Source organism: Thalassophryne amazonica, chromosome 22 (genome assembly GCF_902500255.1).
Source record: "Thalassophryne amazonica chromosome 22, fThaAma1.1, whole genome shotgun sequence".
In the NCBI taxonomy this organism is placed as follows: domain Eukaryota; kingdom Metazoa; phylum Chordata; class Actinopteri; order Batrachoidiformes; family Batrachoididae; genus Thalassophryne; species Thalassophryne amazonica.
Window position 1 is genome coordinate 16,216,807 of NC_047124.1, and position 20,328 is coordinate 16,237,134.

The following is a 20,328-nucleotide window of genomic DNA, read 5'->3' on the forward strand; positions in this document are numbered from 1 at the left end:
CTGCATGGGTGCAAACAATATATTTGGTTAATATGACATATTCCACCCAGAACAACCTCTTGAGCAACACAGTATCAGTATGAAGAGACAGCACATGTAAAAATACTGAACATGGGTGAAAAGGCACTTTGAGGACAACAGGACAACATTTCGCAACATTACAACCAGTGAGTTACAACTTCACACATTCTAGAGAAATGTTGGTTTCTCAGAATGCAAAAGATGGAGGACCATGCCCTACTTTTTCTAGAGCTGGCTCAGAACTTCTCAGTCACCCCTCGTGCTTCCCAGATGTTGCGAAAGTTTACAGGAACGGCCCCGTAGTTTGACCTGTCAACCCTCGTATCGCCCTTGCAGTGAAGATCCACTCGGCTCGTGTAGCTACGTACGTGTGCAGTGTTGTAATACGTCTGTGACGTTTTGGCCACAACAGGATTTTCTCCTCCTGAAGGACTCGAATCCTTGCAGGATCTCCTGCCTTGAGAAGAAAGCTACCACCTGTAACCGTCTCTTCTGTTGCTTCTGCGATTCATTCTGTTTCAGTTCTTTTACTCTTACTCCTGTTTCGCTCATCTGACTTGGCACTTGTTGTCATCTTCTCTGTCAAGCACTGCCCAACTTTTTTTTAGGGACTTTTCTCCAAAAAGGTCCTTTAAAATCACCTGTCAGTGGCAGTCCATATGGTGGAGGCGCACGCAAAGTAGTCAGACCCCTAAAGTTCTTCCAGTGGAAACAGGCTTAAGGGTACTGTTATAACCATATTGGTGCTTGGTCTTCTGCCTTGATGCCAGTCACCATCATCAGCCACAAGAGGAGCCTCTTCAGCCACAGACTGCTCCTTCCAAAGTGCAGGACCAACAGACTGAAAAACTCCTTTGTCCCTACAGCTCCTCACTCAGAGGGAGGAGGAATAACGGGAAGACAGGGGATGGAAATGAGAGGAACAGTAGTAGCCAGTAAACCAGTAGTGATTAGTATGTCTGGTATTTATATTTGTGTATTTATATTTGCAATTATTTTTTAACTTTCACTTTTGATGCTCTGTGTGCTTCTTACCCTGTGTGCTGCTTTGCTGCTGGAACCTCAATTTCCCTGAGAGGGATTAATAAACTTCTGTCTAATCTAATCTCTTCGGTGGTCATCTCTCAGTTTTGCAAAAACACAAATACTGATGGGATTCAGCCTTCGATTTTCCAAAACAAGAGCACAAAGTACCTCTAAATTAAGGTTTCTCTACAATTTCTTGCACACTATAAACATCCCATTTCCTTGAACTGTAAGCTACTTTCACATGATTCAGATTTCCTGAGTGTTCTGTAAAATAAACACACACACACAAAATGAATCTCGTCACATATCACTGGTTGCACAATGTGCTCCTGAAAAGAATATTTTCTGTGATTTTCCAGTTAATTTCAAATTGAAAGCTTTCATGATGTTTTTAAAAAAACAACCTCATAATGGAATCACTATGGCCCTAAAGCTGTTATTCCCCCGTCACTCATAAACTGTGTGGTTTGTGCAATAATCAAACAGGGACAAAGAGTGCAAAGATACTGTTTGTGATAATCCAGCTGGGTCACATTTTGACCCACTAATGCATGTGAGAGTTGAAGACGCCGAGTTTCAAACACTGTGATAGTTTAGTTATTTTTTTTACCGCAGCGCACTTAAGCAGCCTGAATGGAGTTTTAGATAATAGTGTTTCTACACAAAGACGTGACTATCGGTTATCAAAAGATATTCTTGTATCTTTGAGATGAGACCAAGGCTAGCCGATGTTGTGGGTGCACGCGAAGGGGAGGACAAGTCGGCACAGTGCTGTTTGGGTTCAGGGCCGGTGCGTGGTGGAGCTTTGTGAGCCAGGCTTTGTGTTTCTGTGTCTATTCATAGCTGGAGAGGCGCTCTTTCCAGTCCTTCCGCGAACCCGCTGCCAAACTCCACTTCCCCCCCGTCCATGCTCCTGCCGCGAGGCCAGCTAGCCGAATGGAAGACGAGCCTGCCAGGCTGCCTGCGCACCTGCGTGAGTCACACACTGGACACACCACACACACACAGGATCGCGACTCCTACACTCATCGATCATTATGTGTGTTTTAACAGGACAATCGATTTGTGTCCATATTTTTCCGTAAGTGTTTCCTGTTTTGTTTCTGTAGTCCCATACAAGAAACCTATTGATCATATTGACCTTGTGCGAGGGGATGTGTCACTTTTCTTTTCCGTCCGTTGACACGTGCGTTTTTGTAGGTTGCACTTTCTGCTTAATCAGCTCTTCCGGCCTCGCTGCCCACGAAAACCAGTAGGGTTGTCTCTCTGCGGTGTGGCAGATGCAACGCGAGACTTCAAGTGCAGTTTCAGACGCTTTTAGAGATATCATAAAAGTGAATAATCACATTCATAGTGACAATCCTTCACATCAAAAAAAACATACAAGACAAAACACACCCAGTGTTATCGGTGCATGGGTGCCAGCACAGACACACTGTGCCTCTCGGCTAGATGGCGCTGAAGCAGATCTGGGGTCAGAAACCTGAAGTGTTCTCACTTGCTGTGGAGCAGAACTGACGGCCGTACTGTGCAACAGTTGCATAGCTGCATAAGATAAGTGATAAAAGCGTGCAGAGTGTTCCATTGGGAATTATGCTGAAGTTTGTAACAACAGTCACGTAGGGTGTCTGAAGTGATAAGAGGAAGATGGCGAGATAGTGATCGGCTTGGGAATGGGCTAAAGAGATGAATGAGCATTGTGGGTTGATTTTACAGTCAGTTTGAACTTACCTATCTGGTGTAGGTATTGGAGAAGCTATTCAACAAACAACAGATATGACATATGTGTCCTCTAGAGCAGAGGTCTCAAACTGATTCCAGAAAGGACCAAGAGGGTGCAGGTCTCCACCGGGTGATTTCACTGATTAACGTCACTTGAGCAGATGGAATCAGTTAATCAGTGAAATCATAAAGCAGTCTAATCTTTAGTCTACTAAATTGACATTGGTCGACTAAGTTTGTCATCCAACATTACCCGGTCTAATCTCCGGTTCACATTGATGGCTAACTTGTAGATTAGCCGTCTAACGTTAGTCAATGATTTTCACTGCATAAGCAGCCTCACCAGTGCCGTTGCCAAAAAACACCTCCATGTGCGGAGTTTTGTTTACTTCTGGGTTGGTCGTCTGCTACAAACATGGCCGAGTCCGCTGCAACCAGAGGAGAAGCGCTCCCACCCTCGGCATCTGTAAATGCAGCAAATACTTTTAATGCAGCACACAGAAAAAAAATAACCATAAGATATCAATAAAATTTCCCTCCCTGGAGTTATGTGGACATGAGTCGGGCCACTGGAAGCCACACGCGCATGCTCCGCATGAATGTCCCAGGGGCGATACTGTACTGCCCGGTGGGGTGCGCAGCATCTAGTTTTGGGAAACCTTTTTTCTATCATCTGCTAAGCACTGTTATTTCCAAAATGTTCTGTGCTGCAATGGGACTTTCACACTAAAGGTTTTAGTGTGTAGGTGTTTCTGTTTATAGATGAAAATGCTTTTTTGTGAAGCACGTTCCGAAAAGAAGTTATCAACAATGCTGTATACATTTACTTTACTACCACAGCAACAGAGACAGGCACAACTGTTCAAAGTAGCTGGCAGGCACTCTCCATATTTAAAACTTATTTTCCAAACTTTTCAGGTAAAATATAAAATATATGGCGCACCTGGGGAGCATAACTTGTCTCATAATTGCACAAACATTTGTATTGCCTTCTCAGATGACATATGTGGAAAGGAGGAAAAGCTTCAGATGTGATGAAAAGGCTGCAGGGATTCCCAGGGTGGGTCACCTGGAAGCACAAGTCGTGTGTTGATGCCTAGTTGAACTAGGCTACTGTGTCGGCTTTGGCTTTTTGTATTGCCGGTTCACAGGACAGATGGAACACAGGGGTGTAGGAGAATGCAGGCTTCGTATCCCTACAAATAAAAACAACTCGTTTGCATTACTGGATTTAAAGTTGGCGATGCAAGCCAGACTTATATTGTAGTCAAAAATGGTGTGTTATCAGGGAATACTGCAGCTTTGACATTACTAAAAAACACTCTTACTAAGGACTTCTGATGACTGGCCTGCAGCCAGAATTTGCTTAAATTTAAAATTGCGTCCTTTTCCCCCCTTAAGGTCATGTGTGCATCTGGTTTTGATCATTTGAGATGTAGCTTGTGTGTTTTTGGGTGGCTCAGAATCCACCTTATAGCACCGAAGACTCAGGAAAAGAAGTGTGAAAGTTCACGTTGATATACTCAACAAAAATATAAACGCAACACTTTTGGTTTTGCTCCCATTTTGTATGAAATGAACTCAAAGATCTAAAACGTTTTCCACATACACAATATCACCATTTCCCTCAAATACTGTTCACAAACCAGTCTAAATCTGTGATAGTGAGCACTTCTCCTTTGCTGAGATAATCCATCCCACCTCACAGGTGTGCCATATCAAGATGCTGATCAGACACCATGATTAGTGCACAGGTGTGCCTTAGACTGCTCACAATAAAAATTTGTGAACAATATTTGAGGGAAATGGTGATATTGTGTATGTGGAAAAAGTTTTAGATCTTTGAGTTCATCTCATACAAAATGGGAGCAAAACCAAAAGTGTTGCGTTTATATTTTTGTTGAGTATATATATATATAGTTTTAATGTCAGAAGTTGTCGAAATGATCACAAATACAGATTGTGTCAGGAATTAAAGTTTTCACAGTGAGCAGAAATTGAACACAATATGTTGCTTAGAAGTCCTGAAGTTAAAGAAAATAAATCAAAATCTCTCTGCTTTGATATTGGTTGCCAGTCATGTTAAGTGTGCTTTGTAGTTAAGGGGGTATATCATGTTAAAACAGTGCCATTGTCCTTTAATCTTATTGAGGAGCAGCAGAAAAGCCAAATCCTTGTTGATTTGCTAAAGCTGTTGGAGCTTTAATCAGACTTGTTTTGATCAAAGGTCGACTGTAAACAATCAAAATGTGGTTTTGCTTTTGTTCAGATATAGATTTTTTAAATTGGCTAATTTGAATAAGGGAAAAAAAAGGTCTTGTAAAAATATAGGGCTCCTTGCCTACTTTGTTCTGAAAAACTGGTCTGATTAATATTTTTCCTCTTGAACTCTTTAGCGCTCGTGACACCACCTGAACTTCCTTGTATATATTTACTTTTCTACATTGTGTTGATTGAAGCAAAAGAACACAGAAGCAAAGAGTCTCAAACGAACTGTAGGAAAGGAAATAATGTGTTGAAATGCTCTGAGCAAGTCCAAAGTAAACATGATCATTCATGAGGGCTTCAGTTTGGTTGTATTGACTCACCGATATAAACCCATAGTGCTCTGGACTCGGGCCTTAGGTGGTAAAATATTCAACAAAATGTTTGTCACATCAGTAGAAATAATCCACATTTATGTTGCCAACCTCCGAAACTCTTGACACTCTGTTGTACTTTAATTAAACTACTACAGTATAAAAGTCAAAATGGCCGTTTTACTAAGACCCTAAATTTCCTGTAAGGTAAGTAAAAAAAACAAAAACAAAAAAAACAAAGTACGATCTCAGCTTGACTTTCTTCGTTTTTGGTACCAGGGCTCAGTTTCATAAAGCAGTCTTGTTTAGTCAAATAAACTCACTTAGTTGACTAACTTTTTGACATTAGTCGTTGCACAAAGCGCTTAGTTTTGCATTATCCGACTAAAGTTTTTAGCCTGGTATAGAGGAGGCTAATCCAGTTGACAAAACTTCAGCGTCTTACCTCAAAAAATGGCGGCTATCATGTACCAGCACTTGATGGAACACTCAAGAGTATCCCTACGTCGTTCATATTCCTCCAAAAAGAGCGCTTCCTCTGCTTTTGGCCGTGGTTGTAGCAGACAACTGTCATGTGATGTGTTTGTGACAGTTCTCACATTAGCCAACGGGTGTCGCTGTTACGTTGAGCAACATTGTGTGCACAAAAAGGCTTGACGGAAGTGCTGTAAGTAAGTAGAAGAAGTTCGTATGTGTCCGTAAATGTTAATAAAGCCAGTTTACTAAACAAAGGCTGGATAGTTCATGACAACAACCAACCTGGAAGTAAACAAAGCTCTTGCACATTGGAGTCATTTCTTGGCAACGGCACTTGTGAGGCCGTTACGTCCGTGAAAATCGTTGACTAACATAAGACGGTTAATCTACAAGGTTGGCCATCGATGGCATGGCGGGTTTGTTCAGGACATCTTTGGTCTCCCATCTGCCACAGTGATGATGCCACGACAGTGTTTTCACTCCACCTTTTGATATCACCTCAACTCACGCGGAACCTCGATGGAGGTAATGCAAAAAATCTGACCAGGAAATAGGCACCAGGTTTGACCTATAGAAAACCGATAAATGCAGGTAGAGTCGAGCAGGTACCACACAGTGGAAAAGTGCCAGTTGGTTCGTTCTATCTGGTGTGGCGTTTTTAGTCTTGCGGGTTTGCGTCAGCACAGCAAGAACTGGCTTGTATGCTAGGTTTTATAGGTGAGCAGTCAAAACTTTGTGATGTTCATATTTAGAGCTTGAACTAAACGTATAAAGAAAAAACATTTTTGTTTGGCCGGGTTTTAATTCTGGCAAGATTTTGCAAGAACCTTTGAAGAAATAGTGATTAGCATTGTTGCCCCATAGCAAGAAGACCCTAGAATTGCTCTCCTCGTGTTTGCGTGGGTTTGCCTCCCACTGCCAAAGACATGTAGGTTTGGTAAATTGAAAACTTTAAATTGACCGCAGGTGAGAGTGTACCTGTCTACATGTGGCCTTGTCTATAAACTGGCCTCCTGTCCAGGGTGTACCCTGCCTGTCCCCTAATAACTACTAGAATAGTAGCTCCAGCTCCCCTGTGATGCCTATTTGGAATAAGTGGGTATAGAAAATGAAAGAATGAGCAGTGATTAAAAACACAACAGGGTCGACAATACTGTCAAGTTTTTAATCTGATGTGCATCAGAAGACATCTCTCGTCTTTCCATTGAGAGAATTCTTCGTGGTTTAAAGTGAACCAGCGATCGAGCAGGTGGTGCTGAACGTCTGCCAAGAGATAAACTCTGTTTTCAGAGAGTAACCACGCTGCTGCTTTGTCCACATGTCTGTTAATCTTTAACCATGCTTTTTTTTCTTTTATTTTTCTTTCTTTCTAAGAAGTGACGTTAAAGGGGCTTTTGTAGAGGGGTGTTAGGCAGCTACACAGACTGGAGCTGGATGAGACACAGGAAATGCCCTCAGTCCACTTCCTCTTTTGCATTGTTGCAGAAATAGGAAGAAAGCGTTGAGTTTCCCTTGCGAGTACAACGATGGGTCAGTTTGTATCTGCAGAGCTGTGGAAGTCCTGCTCTGTGTTAGTCGGATGTCAAGCACAGGTCCCCACATTGACTTAGTTTTCACGCACTTGCAGGTCAGGAAAATATCTTCTTCCCCCCTCACCCAGTGTTTAGTTTATAGCCGCTTCTGGTCGAGATCCACTTTCCTCCTTCCTCCCTCAGACAGCGACGAGCTTTTGTCATCACACACACACACACACACACACACACACACACACACACACACACACACACACACACACACACACACACACACACACACACACACGCCAAAACACCTCTGCTGGCTCCTTCTCCTCCTCCTGTCCAAACACACGTGCTGGAAAACAAGCCTTCCTTTAACCCCCCACACTAAGGGACTGTTGTCCTGCGGGGGGAAGAGGGAAGGAAGAATGCAGTAGCGGTGGGAGGAGTAGGAGAGTGTGTGTGTGTGTGGGGGGGCAGAAAGAAAAAGAATGAGAGAGGAAATTGCAGTGTGGGCAGAAATCCGCCTTCTCCATTTCCTGGGGAGGAAGTGGATTAGATCGGGGAGAGTTGCAGCCTGCTCCTCGCTCGAAAGAACACTACCAGGCTTCATCTTAACCCTTTCAGCTGCACATCAATGTTGTGCTGTGCACATTTCAGTTATGATGATTCAACATGAATACAAACGAACTGAGTCATCAGGTGTCTTTTCTGTGCACTTTGGTATTGCGTCTGGAAAAAAAAACAAAACTTCTTGGATCTCTGCTCCCTAAACACGAAAGGTGCTTCTTCCGACTCCGCCTCTTCAGACCATGTGGGCGTGTCTCACAGAGCAAACAAGAGTCTGTGATTTAATCCTGGATCTGCCCCTTGATCTGAATTTTCAGAATTTCTTGTTTGCCATTTGTAAATAGGTCACTCATTCTTGGAGACAGATCTACCCAAAACATAGAAATTATGTAATCCAGCAACTCCCAATTAAGTAAATTCTTATTAAAGCTAGTGTGTATGATTTAGGGGTATTTATGAGCAGAAATGGAATATAGCATTCATAAACACGCATGCAAATAACTGGTGCTGATGATGCTGGTGCACCCCATCACCCACCCACAGGCATCTCTGGATTAGCAATCGATCAACAGACCATCTTCATCGCCACACAGAGATTGTCAGACTGATGCTAAAAATAAATGCAGCAGAAAACATGGAGGGAAGTGCTTTTTCTTACAATCTGTCATTGCTTTCCTTCTGACAAGTGCTCCCCTAAATATGGCAAAACCCTGGAATGAGCCCAGCCTGTCATATCTTCTTGGGGGTAGGCGCCCTCGTGGAGGCTACCGTGTTGCACCGCCGTATTCATACCGTAGTCCAAACGAGACGTACATTTTGCATTTTGCAACAGGGCCAGAAGGTTGAAGAAAAAAAATGGGAATCAGTAGTTATACATAATCTATACATAATTTTTGTTTGCTAGTGCAGGCTAACGTTTGTTGCCTTCATGAATCCCCATTTCCAACGAAGCAAAAACGTGGAGGGAAACAAAATTGTGACCCGTGACAGCATAATGCAATCTGCAGTCTCACCACTAGAGGTCCCTAAATCCTGCACACTGTAGCTTTAATGTGCGACTGTAAACAAATCAAAATAGGGCAACATGAATGAAATCCCGTCGGTATCGTGGTGTGCCAGTGCTTGTTTACACACGCACAACAGTGATCCCAACCATCTGTGTGAACGTTTTCCTTGCTGATGAAGTGGATTGGGTTTTGATTTGAAACCCATCCCAGTCCAAGCTGCGCCGTTCGCCAAGATGTCGCTCTTAAAATTTAGCTTTGGCCTAAAATGAGCTGTTCATGGATTCTCCGACAGTAAACACAAGAGCCAAAGAACTACTAGCTGTGCAAGGAGAAGAAGAGATAATTCAAGGGGAAAAAAAGTATGTCCATGGAAACAAGACTGGCTGGTTTCCTTAGTTTATGTGTGTGTGTGTGTGTGTGCGTGCACAGCTGGGTGCATGTTTGTGTGAGTGGGTGGAGAAGTGAGTGAATGTTGTGTCTTTGTGCAAAGCTCGCCAGAGGTATTGTAGGTGTGTGCACGAAGACTGTAACCTTCACCAGCTTCCTTTGGTCACTCTCCCTGTCTTTGTGGTATTTTCACTGTGCGACGGTTCTGTCTTTGTGGTATTTTTACTGTGCGACGGTTTTGTCGCTGTAAAGTGTGTGTGTGTGCTTGTGTACGTATTGTGTGAGTGTCTCGGCGAGAGGAAATTTCCTGCCCCTGGAAGCAGCTCTTGTCCTCAGGAATTTCCTGAGTGGGCAGACAGCACTTCCTGAATAATGTTGTTGTTGATGTTATTGGTGTGTGTGTGTGTGTGCGTGTGCGCGTGCGTGCATTTAACTCTCTTCTCTTCTGAAAGGGAAACTGTTCTCACATGCCAACGATAGAGTTGAACGCAGCCCCCTTCTCTTCCTGTTTGTGACGCACTCCACATGGCGTTTGTAGTTTGGGTGTGTGTGGTGGGAGGGGGTTGTTTGACTCCAAATGTCAGAACAAATGTGTACTCGTTGTTCTGACGGCGTATTGATTTTGGTCTTTAATAGTCCGGACAGGCAAACACGACAGCACGCGCTCTTCCTCTTGATAAATACCCGCTGCATGAAAGCTTTTCCATTTGATCGTCAAAACACTCAGCGTGGCTGCAGCTCTTTTCGTGCCACAATAAATGTGATGCTCTACTCTCTCTCTCTTTTCTTTTTTGGTTTCTTTGTAATAAACACTACAAAAACAACAAAACAAACTGGGTATGACAGTGGACGGTGACAAAGTACAGCCCACGCTGTTTAATTGCAGGGGCTTTCAGAGCAAAGCATGTTGCACCACGCTGACAGCCAACCAACGCAGACTATCACAATATCGTAAAATGAGCAACTCGCCGATTCCCACGACTGTGAAGCTGTTTATTAGTGTTAAAGTTTAATAGCATGTGTTCTAAGGCAAGCGCCTTTGAAATAAATAAATAATAATTTAAAAAATATACAGACGCTCCTGAACACCCAATATTTTCCCAGCATTCTACCAAAGTTTAGGCATGTACCCACTGAAAAGCAGTGAGCTTGATCACAGTAACTCAAAAACAATAAATGCTGTCATTTCAAACATCTCCAGATTTAAAGGGCATATACTGAGGGTAAACTGATTTAAATTGGGTTAACATTGATGCATCAGATCAACAGAAAATGTAAGTTTGTTTTCTTATATAATATGCCATATACAGTGGTCCCTCGTTTATCGCAGGAGTTACGTTCTAAAAATAGCCCGCGATAGGTGAATTCCGCGAAGTAGCAGCGTTATTTTTTTACAATTATTATAGATGTTTTAAGGCTGTAAAACCCCTCACTACACACATTTCTCACACACTTTTCTCTCCTGTGTAAACACTCTCAAAGTTCAAACCTTAGTAGAAAAATAAGTCCAGTATTATAGAATGAAACCAAAGATCAAAACCTGTTTTCAGGCCCAAACATTTGTTTGAGAAATAAAAATAGAACGTTTTCCTATAAATAATTATGATGGCTTTTAGAACTAACAAATTTAATTTTAACGATCAACCTACGAGGTTGGACACATAAGAAATTATTAATAGTAACTGACCAGTATTTCTCTGATTGCGCCTTCATCGTGGCGCCGCTGCGCGGCGTGTTTTTCCACCTCGGGGCAGGTGTCTTTTTCCGAGTGATATGGGTAGTTGTTGGTGCTCTTTTTTTCTTCTGAGCGAGAAGATTCTTATAAACAGACACACGCAGAACACAATGCGCGTTTTTTCTTCGCTGCTGGAGCGCTCTGCATCAAAACAGCGAGTGTAGTCTCTGGACCTGTTGCCAGATTTTGGCTGCAACTAAGCACAGCAGACAGTTAAAAAAAAAAAGAAGAAGCATGCAAAATTGCACACAAAAAAATCTGCGAAACAGCGAGACCGCAAAAGGTGAACCTTGATATAGCGAGGGACCACTGTACATACTTTTCTGCGTCCTGACCTGTCTGGGCTTGTTGGAGTGAGAAGCTTGTCATCACGTGCTTGCAAACATGTTTTATTTCAGTTCTGAAGTTGAGGATTTTACGGACAGTGACTCATTTTTGGAGAAAGCCTCAAGTGGCCATTCACGGAACGCCCAAGATTTGTCACTTCAGTGATAGCTTCATTGGACAGGACCAGAGGTTGGGACTTATTTTTAACCCCGCAAACTTAAACATGCTGCGATCTGGACCTGGATAAGTGGTAGAAATGAATGAATGAAAAACGTTCTTGTAACAAGTCTCTGGAACTCTTATAAAAGTTTGACGACACAGCAACGAAGTAAGCTTAATTTAACCGATTTTATAACGTTAAAGTAAAGCGATTGACCAGTTCATAGTATGTTTTGATTCACAGGGTCTGTGTGTCGATGTAGTCTGTTAATTCTTACACCTCTATAGCAGAAGTGTTCAGAAATCAACCCAAATTTGTGATTGGGAAAGTGATGTTCAATCTGCAGGGGTTAGGATTTTGCCCAAGTGGTCACAAGGTGATGAACAGAAAGAAAACAAAAATGTCTTACTGCTGCAAAAAGTCAAACTTTATTGTGTCGTGATTTCACAATTGAGCTGCTTACTGGTGATTCATTTTTGGGCCAAAGGATTGTCAACCAATCATGTGGAAGCTTTGCGCGAGAAGCCATCACGTCGAAATGTTGACTGCACTTTGTCCACACGGAAAGAAATAAAGTTAGCAACGTGTACAGGGTGTGGGTTGCTTTCAGACGGGCACGGCCCTTTTGATTTATTTAACAAATGTCTTTGAAGCTTCTGCATTTTTCAAAAGCAGTGGGGGGGACCTGGCTCATGCACAAAAGGAAGAGCGGAGGCTGACGGTGGATTCAGGAACTAACCTACAAGAGCTGGCTTGCTCCTGCGCTGAATAACAACAGCCTATCAAAAAAAACAGGTCTCACTACTTCCTGGCCATAAAAGTTCCGTGTGATTGATGATCTGTTTTATGTTTGTTTTGATTGGATGATGTCCAGTTTTCGCTGCATGAGGGACGCGCACGCGTATGCCGGAGGAGGAAGCGGAACAAGAATATGACAGAGAAGGGGGGGAATTTTTATTGGTCGAATAAGGAAAAGTGTTTGTGTCTATGTGGATGAAGGCGCGTGGAGAAAATGGAAATAAAGCGAGTGTGGGGATTAATCCAGGAAATGTGTCTCACTCATTCCTTGGTGTCTGCGACGAGCCGGGTCAAGAGGTCACGGTCAGGCCTCCTCCCGCCCTTCTTCCTTGTCTTCCTTGTTTGTCCACAGAAAGCAAAAAAAAAAAAAAAAAAAAACCCTTTTACTGTTGAGATAACGACACCAATATCCGCCTCCTTCTGCTTCAAGAGAAAAGGCAAACATTTACAGAAGAACTGAATAACTAAGGTGCTTTTGCATTTGGAGAGCAACGTCCTGGTTTTCCTAATGCAGCTGTGGTGTTTTTTTAAATGCCTTTTTATAGCTATACTTCATCATTTGGGGCTTTGCGTTAATTTACACGTCTTTTCCTACAACAAAGTAAAGTCTGAAAGATTTTTGATATGACTATGACTCAAAGTGTGCTGGAGCACATGTGCCATCTTGTCTCACATTTACATATGAAGAGAAAAGCAACACTCATAAATGTATGATACAGTGTTGAACACTTTCAGTCAGCTTTTTTTCTACAGGATTACACAACATATACGACCTTTTAATGCTGCACTTTGAAAGCAAATCTTTTGAGTGAATCAAATGTTGAATATTTGTTTCCTCTTGACTGACTCACTGAAAGTAGAGATGTTCCGATCAGGTTGCCCCGAGCCAGATTATTTAATATCGAATATCTGTCGATACCAAGTCCTAATCCAATACTTGTACTAAATGTTGTTCTTAAACAGAGTTGTTATTAAACCAAAACCAATTTTCCTATAATAAACAATGTAAAATGGATTAATCCGTTTCAGGCTCCAAAGAGAACACAGTTTTTTTTTGTTTTTTTTTACCTTTTTAACAGCATTTCATGCATAAAAGGCAGACAAAATACAAAGAATATGCATAGTATCTTATACAAAATACTGTACAGTAATTATAATAAAATAGACCATTTAATTTCATCTTACTTGTACAGAAGACACTTGACAACAAGCCAGATTATTCCAGGTGTTGCAGTGAAACTCTGATTTAGCTAACAGCATTAGCATTTTAGCAACTGTCCTGTAGCTTCACCCGTTAGCTCCACTTAATGTATGATTACTGGAAAAATATGTGGCTTATGACTTTTAATGTCCACAGCAAAGTAAACTGTTAGGAGAACCACCGCGCAGTCCCCAAAAACATGTTATTAAACACCCGAACACAAAACAAAAATAACCCTTCTTCTTCGTTCATGTTTATTGGTGGATTGCAACCCAACACGGTGCATTACCGCCACCTGCTGCAGCAGAGGTGTTCATGCACCAATATTTTGTTTGAAAAGAGATGCATGTTCAAAAAATATGTTTATGATCCGATTTGTTTTGTAAAGAGAGCGTTGTAAAACTGAGGTTCCACTGTATTTTCCCAGATGTTACACTAGTACAGAGGACACTGCAAGTACTTTAAATTCAGTCCAGTACTTTGGAGCCATATCTCACCTCTACAGTGCTGTGTTAACATAAAGAAATAAATAAAAAAAATTTAAAAAAGAGGCATTATTGAATAAACAAATACAATTCCCATAAACCACAGTCGCTACAAAAATAATGAAGCACTTCTGAATCTCAGTTAATTTACAGTACATTGGGCAATAAAAACACAAAGATTAAATACCTTTGATCTATAAAACTGAATTATTGTAGAGAAACTGCATCCTTTGTGGATTCAAGCATTGTAAATCTACAAGTGTGTGGTGTGTGTGTGTGTATGTATATATATATATATATATATATATATATATATATATATATAATATATATATATATATATATATATATATATATACACACACTCAACAAAAATCTAAACGCAACACTTTTGGTTTTGCTCCCATTTTGTATGAGATGAACTCAAAGATCTAAAACTTTTTCCACATACACAATATCACCATTTCCCTCAAATATTGTTCACAAACCAGTCTAAATCTGTGATAGTGAGCACTTCTCCTTTGCTGAGATAATCCATCCCACCTCACAGGTGTGCCATACCAAGATGCTGATTAGACACCATGATTAGTGCACAGGTGTGCCTTAGACTGCCCACAATAAAAGGCCACTCTGAAAGGTGCAGTTTTATCACACAGCACAATGCCACAGATGTCGCAAGATTTGAAGGAGCATGCAATTGGCATGCTGACAGCAGGAATGTCAACCAGAGCTGTTGCTCGTGTATTGAATGTTCATTTCTCTACCATAAGCCATCTCCAAAGGCGTTTCAGAGAATTTGGCAGTACATCCAACCAGCCTCACAACCGCAGACCACGTGTAACCACACCAGCCCAGGACCTCCACATCCAGCATGTTCACCTCCAAGATCGTCTGAGACCAGCCACTCAGACAGCTGCTGAAGCAATCGGTTTGCATAACCAAAGAATTTCTGCACAAACTGTCAGAAACGTCTCAGGGAAGCTCATCTGCATGCTCGTCGTCCTCATCGGGGTCTCGACCTGACTCCAGTTCGTCGTCGTAACCAACTTGAGTGGGCAAATGCTCACATTCGCTGGCGTTTGGCACGTTGGAGAGGTGTTCTCTTCACGGATGAATCCCGGTTCACACTGTTCAGGGCAGATGGCAGACAGCGTGTGTGGTGTTGTGTGGGTGAGCGGTTTTCTGATGTCAATGTTGTGGATCGAGTGGCCCATGGTGGCGGTGGGGTTATGGTATGGGCAGGCATCTGTTATGGACGAAGAACACAGGTGCATTTTATTGATGGCATTTTGAATGCAGAGAGATACTGTGACGAGATCCTGAGGCCCATTGTTGTGCCATACATCCAAGAACATCACCTCATGTTGCAGCAGGATAATGCACGGCCCCATGTTGCAAGGATCTGTACACAATTCTTGGAAGCTGAAAATGTCCCAGTTCTTGCATGGCCGGCATACTCACCGGACATGTCACCCATTGAGCATATTTGGGATGCTCTGGACCGGCGTATACGTCAGCATGTACCAGTTCCTGCCAATATCCAGCAACTTCACACAGCCATTGAAGAGGAGTGGACCAACATTCCACAGGCCACAATTGACAACCTGATCAACTCTATGCGAAGGAGGTGTGTTGCACTGCATGAGGCAAATGGTGGTCACACCAGATACTGACTGGTATCCCCCCCAATAAAACAAAACTGCACCTTTCAGAGTGGCCTTTTATTGTGGGCAGTCTAAGGCACACCTGTGCACTAATCATGGTGTCTAATCAGCATCTTGATATGGCACACCTGTGAGGTGGGATGGATTATCTCAGCAAAGGAGAAGTGCTCACTATCACAGATTTAGACTGGTTTGTGAACAATATTTGAGGGAAATGGTGATATTGTGTATATGGAAAAAGTTTTAGATCTTTGAGTTCATCTCATACAAAATGGGAGCAAAACCAAAAGTGTTGCGTTTATATTTTTGTTGAGTGTGTATATATATATATATATATATATATATATAACATTTGAAATTTTCAAGATTTAAAAACAGTAGGGTACCCTCGGATGTTTAATTTTTGTTTCTTTTTTTTTTTTCTTTAATTACTGTACACTTGTTGGACATGATGCTGGAACATTATACACATTTCATTTTTAATCAGTGGGTGTTGGACATGTTGCTGTTTTTTGTTGAATTGTTGGGATATTATAAATGTTTCCTTTTTAATAAACTGAGCATTGTTAACTTGAACAAATACTAAAACGTGGTGCCTGGTGTCTGTCATGATCTTTTGCAGTCTTTGGATGTCCTGACGTTCAATTTCTAACAATTTCTAATGACATAAAAGAAGAATGATTAAATGATCAAATCTGATAATGTAGTTTTTGTCTAATGACTGTTTTCACTCTATGAACACCCTTCATTATTCATTCATTCATTTATTTTCTGCCATTTATCCAGGTCCTGGGTCGGTTGATCAAGCAGCTCATCCCACACTTCCCTCTCCTTGACCTCTAAATATTGTATATCTGCAATAAAATGATTCGTTTGTAGCTCTAATTTGACAGGAAAAAACCTAATTTGTTCAGTTGCGTTCACCCCAGAGATTTCTCTGTCTGTGTGTATAAATGGCAGATTTTTGTTTCCGTGGAGAGGAACGTTACAGGCAAAGGTGTGAGCTTCGGTGCAAGACTCGGATGCTTCACAGCAGGACGGACCTCATGGACTCGTCTGAGTGAGATGGGAAGTTGAGAGCTTCTGTACCGCAACAGCGAAACAAGATACCAGTGATCTCATCCTCGTCTTTCCTCCATTCATCTTGAGCACTGATGAGTTGCCTTGGCAACTTCTGCACCGTGTTTTTTTTTTTTTGTGTGTGCGTGTGGGTGCACATGAGTGGGGGCCTGAGAAACCACAGAGTGAAAATTATGTGTCATCAGAGAGGATTAGGAGCCCATGGTTTAGTCAAGGGCTCGGGATCCCGCTGTTGTTATGCTTGAGGGTTTATTCAGTGTAAACACACAGGCGCTTTACTAGCACTGTGAACCTGAGATACAGCCGACAGAGGCGTGGACTGATGACGAGGAAGACTGAAATGGATATTTTTCCTGTAAGCAGCAGCAAATCTGGAACAGGCTCTCTCCAGTAAAGACACATTTATCTCCTCTGGGAAGAATTTGTTGCACTGGAAGATAATTCGGGGTCAAAGGTGCTTCAGTGGGCTGTGTGTTTTTTACAAATGGCACCCATGCCTTGAGTGAAGTTTGACTTCTACGCTGTAGTCGGTAGATTTGAATGTCTTCATGGACCAACACGAGAGAAGAACGAGTGATGTAAACCAAGGACCTAGAGGCTCAGCGCAAGCAAACTCATGCAAAAAGCTGAACGACGTCGACAGATCCCCGACAAAATAAGGTGGAAATTTTCAAGGTCTAATAAGCCAAAGGCCACAAACTGTAGTTTGGTGCAAAAGGTACCATTCCACAATGTAGCCATTGGACACACTACAACCTCATCAAAGATGACCACATATCGCCACAACATCAATACAAAGCATCGCAAATACGTTGCGCTGGTACAGCGTCCTCCATGTGCAAGATGTCACAAAGTTACTGCCATCATGGGTAAAGCAAGCCAGAATCTCGCATAAGTACAGGTTTTGTTACGTATTTGGGACAATTGAATGCGTATGTGTCTGTGAAGAATGTCCGCCTGACGCGTGACCTTAACCGTGTGTTTGTTGGTGTTTGGTTGGGCTCCGTGTTGCCGTTGCGTTAGCATCTTGCTGGTTCTTGGCCTTTTTTCGGCCGCAATAATCATGACGCAGTATGATGCTTTCACAAAATATCCAAGACATCGAAGCGATGCATCGACACGTTGTAGCGGTTTTGACCAATCACTACGGTATCTTTAATAGTCTATTTTTCTGGCTACCTGCTTTTATTCCACATCTGCTTCAAGATGTGATTGGATCTGTTTTTGTGCAATAATCAAGGTTTTCAGTCTAATTTTCTGTTTGGCAAATAAAAGTTTTGCAATTTATGGTTTTCTTAAAGGCGCGACTCAGTTTAACAGACCTGCTGCGGTGTAACAACATTCCAAACTGCAAAAACTGTTGCTCTCAAAATAAGTCAAATAATCCAAAATCTAAGCCAATTGTCTTGTAATAAGCAAAAAAAAAAAAAAAAAAAATCTGCCAGTGGGGTAAGAAAAATTACTTGGTTAGAATTCTCCAAACTAGCAAAATATCTAGGCACTGAATAATCAACATGTGCCTTAAAACTAGACAGAATTCTTATTTAAGCTTAGCCTCTGTCTTAAAATAAGGAAAACAATCTTGTTCCTTTGCTTGGATGATTTGAAATCCACTGCCTTTCTTTCTTACTGGCTAATACAGCTTGATATTAGCTGGAAAAACTTAAGAAGTGAGATACATTTTTTTCTTATATTTTTCCATTTAGACAAATATTAAGTCAATTTTTTTAAACAAGTCGTTTTTTTTTTTACTTTCTTAGATATTAGTTTTTGCAGTGCAAACATGGTTCAGCATTTTCTACAAGTATCATAGAAATGTCTTAATTGCTAAAATGGTCTGTTGTGACAATATCCTGGATTTTATCCAAAATCTAATGGAGTCTGCTCCAAGATGAGACCGTTTCATGTGAAAATCAGTTGTGTAAAACATTCCCAGAAGACGTTTCCGATGTCCCAGCTGTGTCCTAAAATGTAACAAGTGTATTCCCGGTCAGACCTGTCAGAAAGCGGACACAGCTGGAAACCTAACCTCCTTGGCGGAGGTAAAAACTTCCAATGTTCTTGATACCGTGTATCGAGTGATTTCCCAACAGCAGGACAGCACGCTCTAGATTTTATCTGACTGCTACCTCAGTGTTTCCTTCCATCCTTCCTTCCTCTTGTTTTTGCCGTTTTACCTCAGCTGCCTTCATTTCGATTCCGTCTTCACACACTACCCCGTTACTCATCACACGTTCTTCTGTTTCCACTCTTCCTGCTCTCTCTATCTCGCCGCCGTCTGTTAATAAACCTTGCCGCGTCACTGTCTAACCTTACCACAGGAAGTTTCCTGTGCTGGAGCTCTCGCTGGATTGCTTCCTGCCAAAGTGCGTTATGGGACAAGTTTGTTTGGCCCTTGTTTCTTCCTCCCCTTGCTCTTTCCCGCTTGGGCTCTGCGCAGATGGCTGAGGCCGGTAGTCGGATCTCGGAGGGGTTTTGGCAGGAGAGCCACCTCTCTCTGGCCCTGGAGAGAGCATACCACAGCCGTGACCTCACGGACCCAGGATGCACTGCTGCCTGCCCGGCCTCACTGTTCTCACAAGCCAGCCACGGGAGACAGACGTACAGCTGCGCATGGCAGCTCTCTTCATCTCTTCGTCAACACTTACGCCGACGATTCCCACTTCATTCAAGTTCTGATCCTGTCGAATTCAACTGATACCTTCTCCCTGCGTGACATCGCATAACTGCGCACCTGTAGTCACACGCGTTATCAGACGTTTGTTTCCGCGGCCGTTAATCTGCACCACCCATGGGGGCGGGCTGTCACGGGAGCGTTGCAGTAACAAAATGCGGTAGTGTTGAAGAGAAAGTGTTTGCCCAAGAACACGTGGCTTTACGGCAGCAGACGTGTCGGCAGAGCTCCAGTGAGATCCACACAAACAAAACACAACCAGTATTTTCTTCTGTCTGATCTGCTCCACGGTGGATAAACTTTAATCGTGCGCGACACACTGACTCTGTGTACTGAGCTTTTTTTTTTTAAGCTGCATGTATGACAGTGCGAGTTATCTGTTGGCTGATTGCTTTTTATCTCCTCTGTGGCAGACTTGATAGTAACTAATCTGCTGGTGTTGTGTGTATATATACTGTATAGGTGCAAAGTCTAAGGTGGACATGGAGAACTTTCAAGGGTAGCTGTGCATGAATTTCCGTTGTTGCAGACATTATTCAGAAATGTCAATTCAGAAAGGAAATTAAAACAGGATGTGTAATGAAAGGATGACACCCCCGCCCCCCCAAAAAACACACACCAGATAGGTTGTCTTGATATTAACCCTCAAGCGACCAAGTGGGGTCATTTATGACCCAGTGCATATCTTTTTGTGCACCATTTTTCTAATTTTAATAGGAAACAAAGTTTCCTACCATGAATTTGTCAATCTATTTGTCCTGCATTTGTCTACAGAATTTTGCAAGGATCGACTGATCCATGTAGCAAGTATAATCCAAACTTGTGCAGACTCACTTATGACACCGTCCCTCCTGCCTCCTGGAAGATCTGTGAAGTTTTCGACATCATAGCTTCA

At 42.3% G+C, this 20,328-nt stretch overlaps 1 protein-coding gene across 1 annotated transcript in view; it reads left to right on the forward strand.

Annotated features, from left to right (window-relative positions):
- etv6 (ETS variant transcription factor 6) overlaps positions 1-20,328 on the forward strand; it is a 37,880-nt gene that overhangs the window by 6,139 nt on the left and 11,413 nt on the right. Inside the window, 2 exon segments of the mRNA XM_034163275.1 lie at positions 1,894-1,946; positions 1,949-2,023. Coding sequence (XP_034019166.1) covers positions 1,894-1,946; positions 1,949-2,023 — 128 coding nt within the window.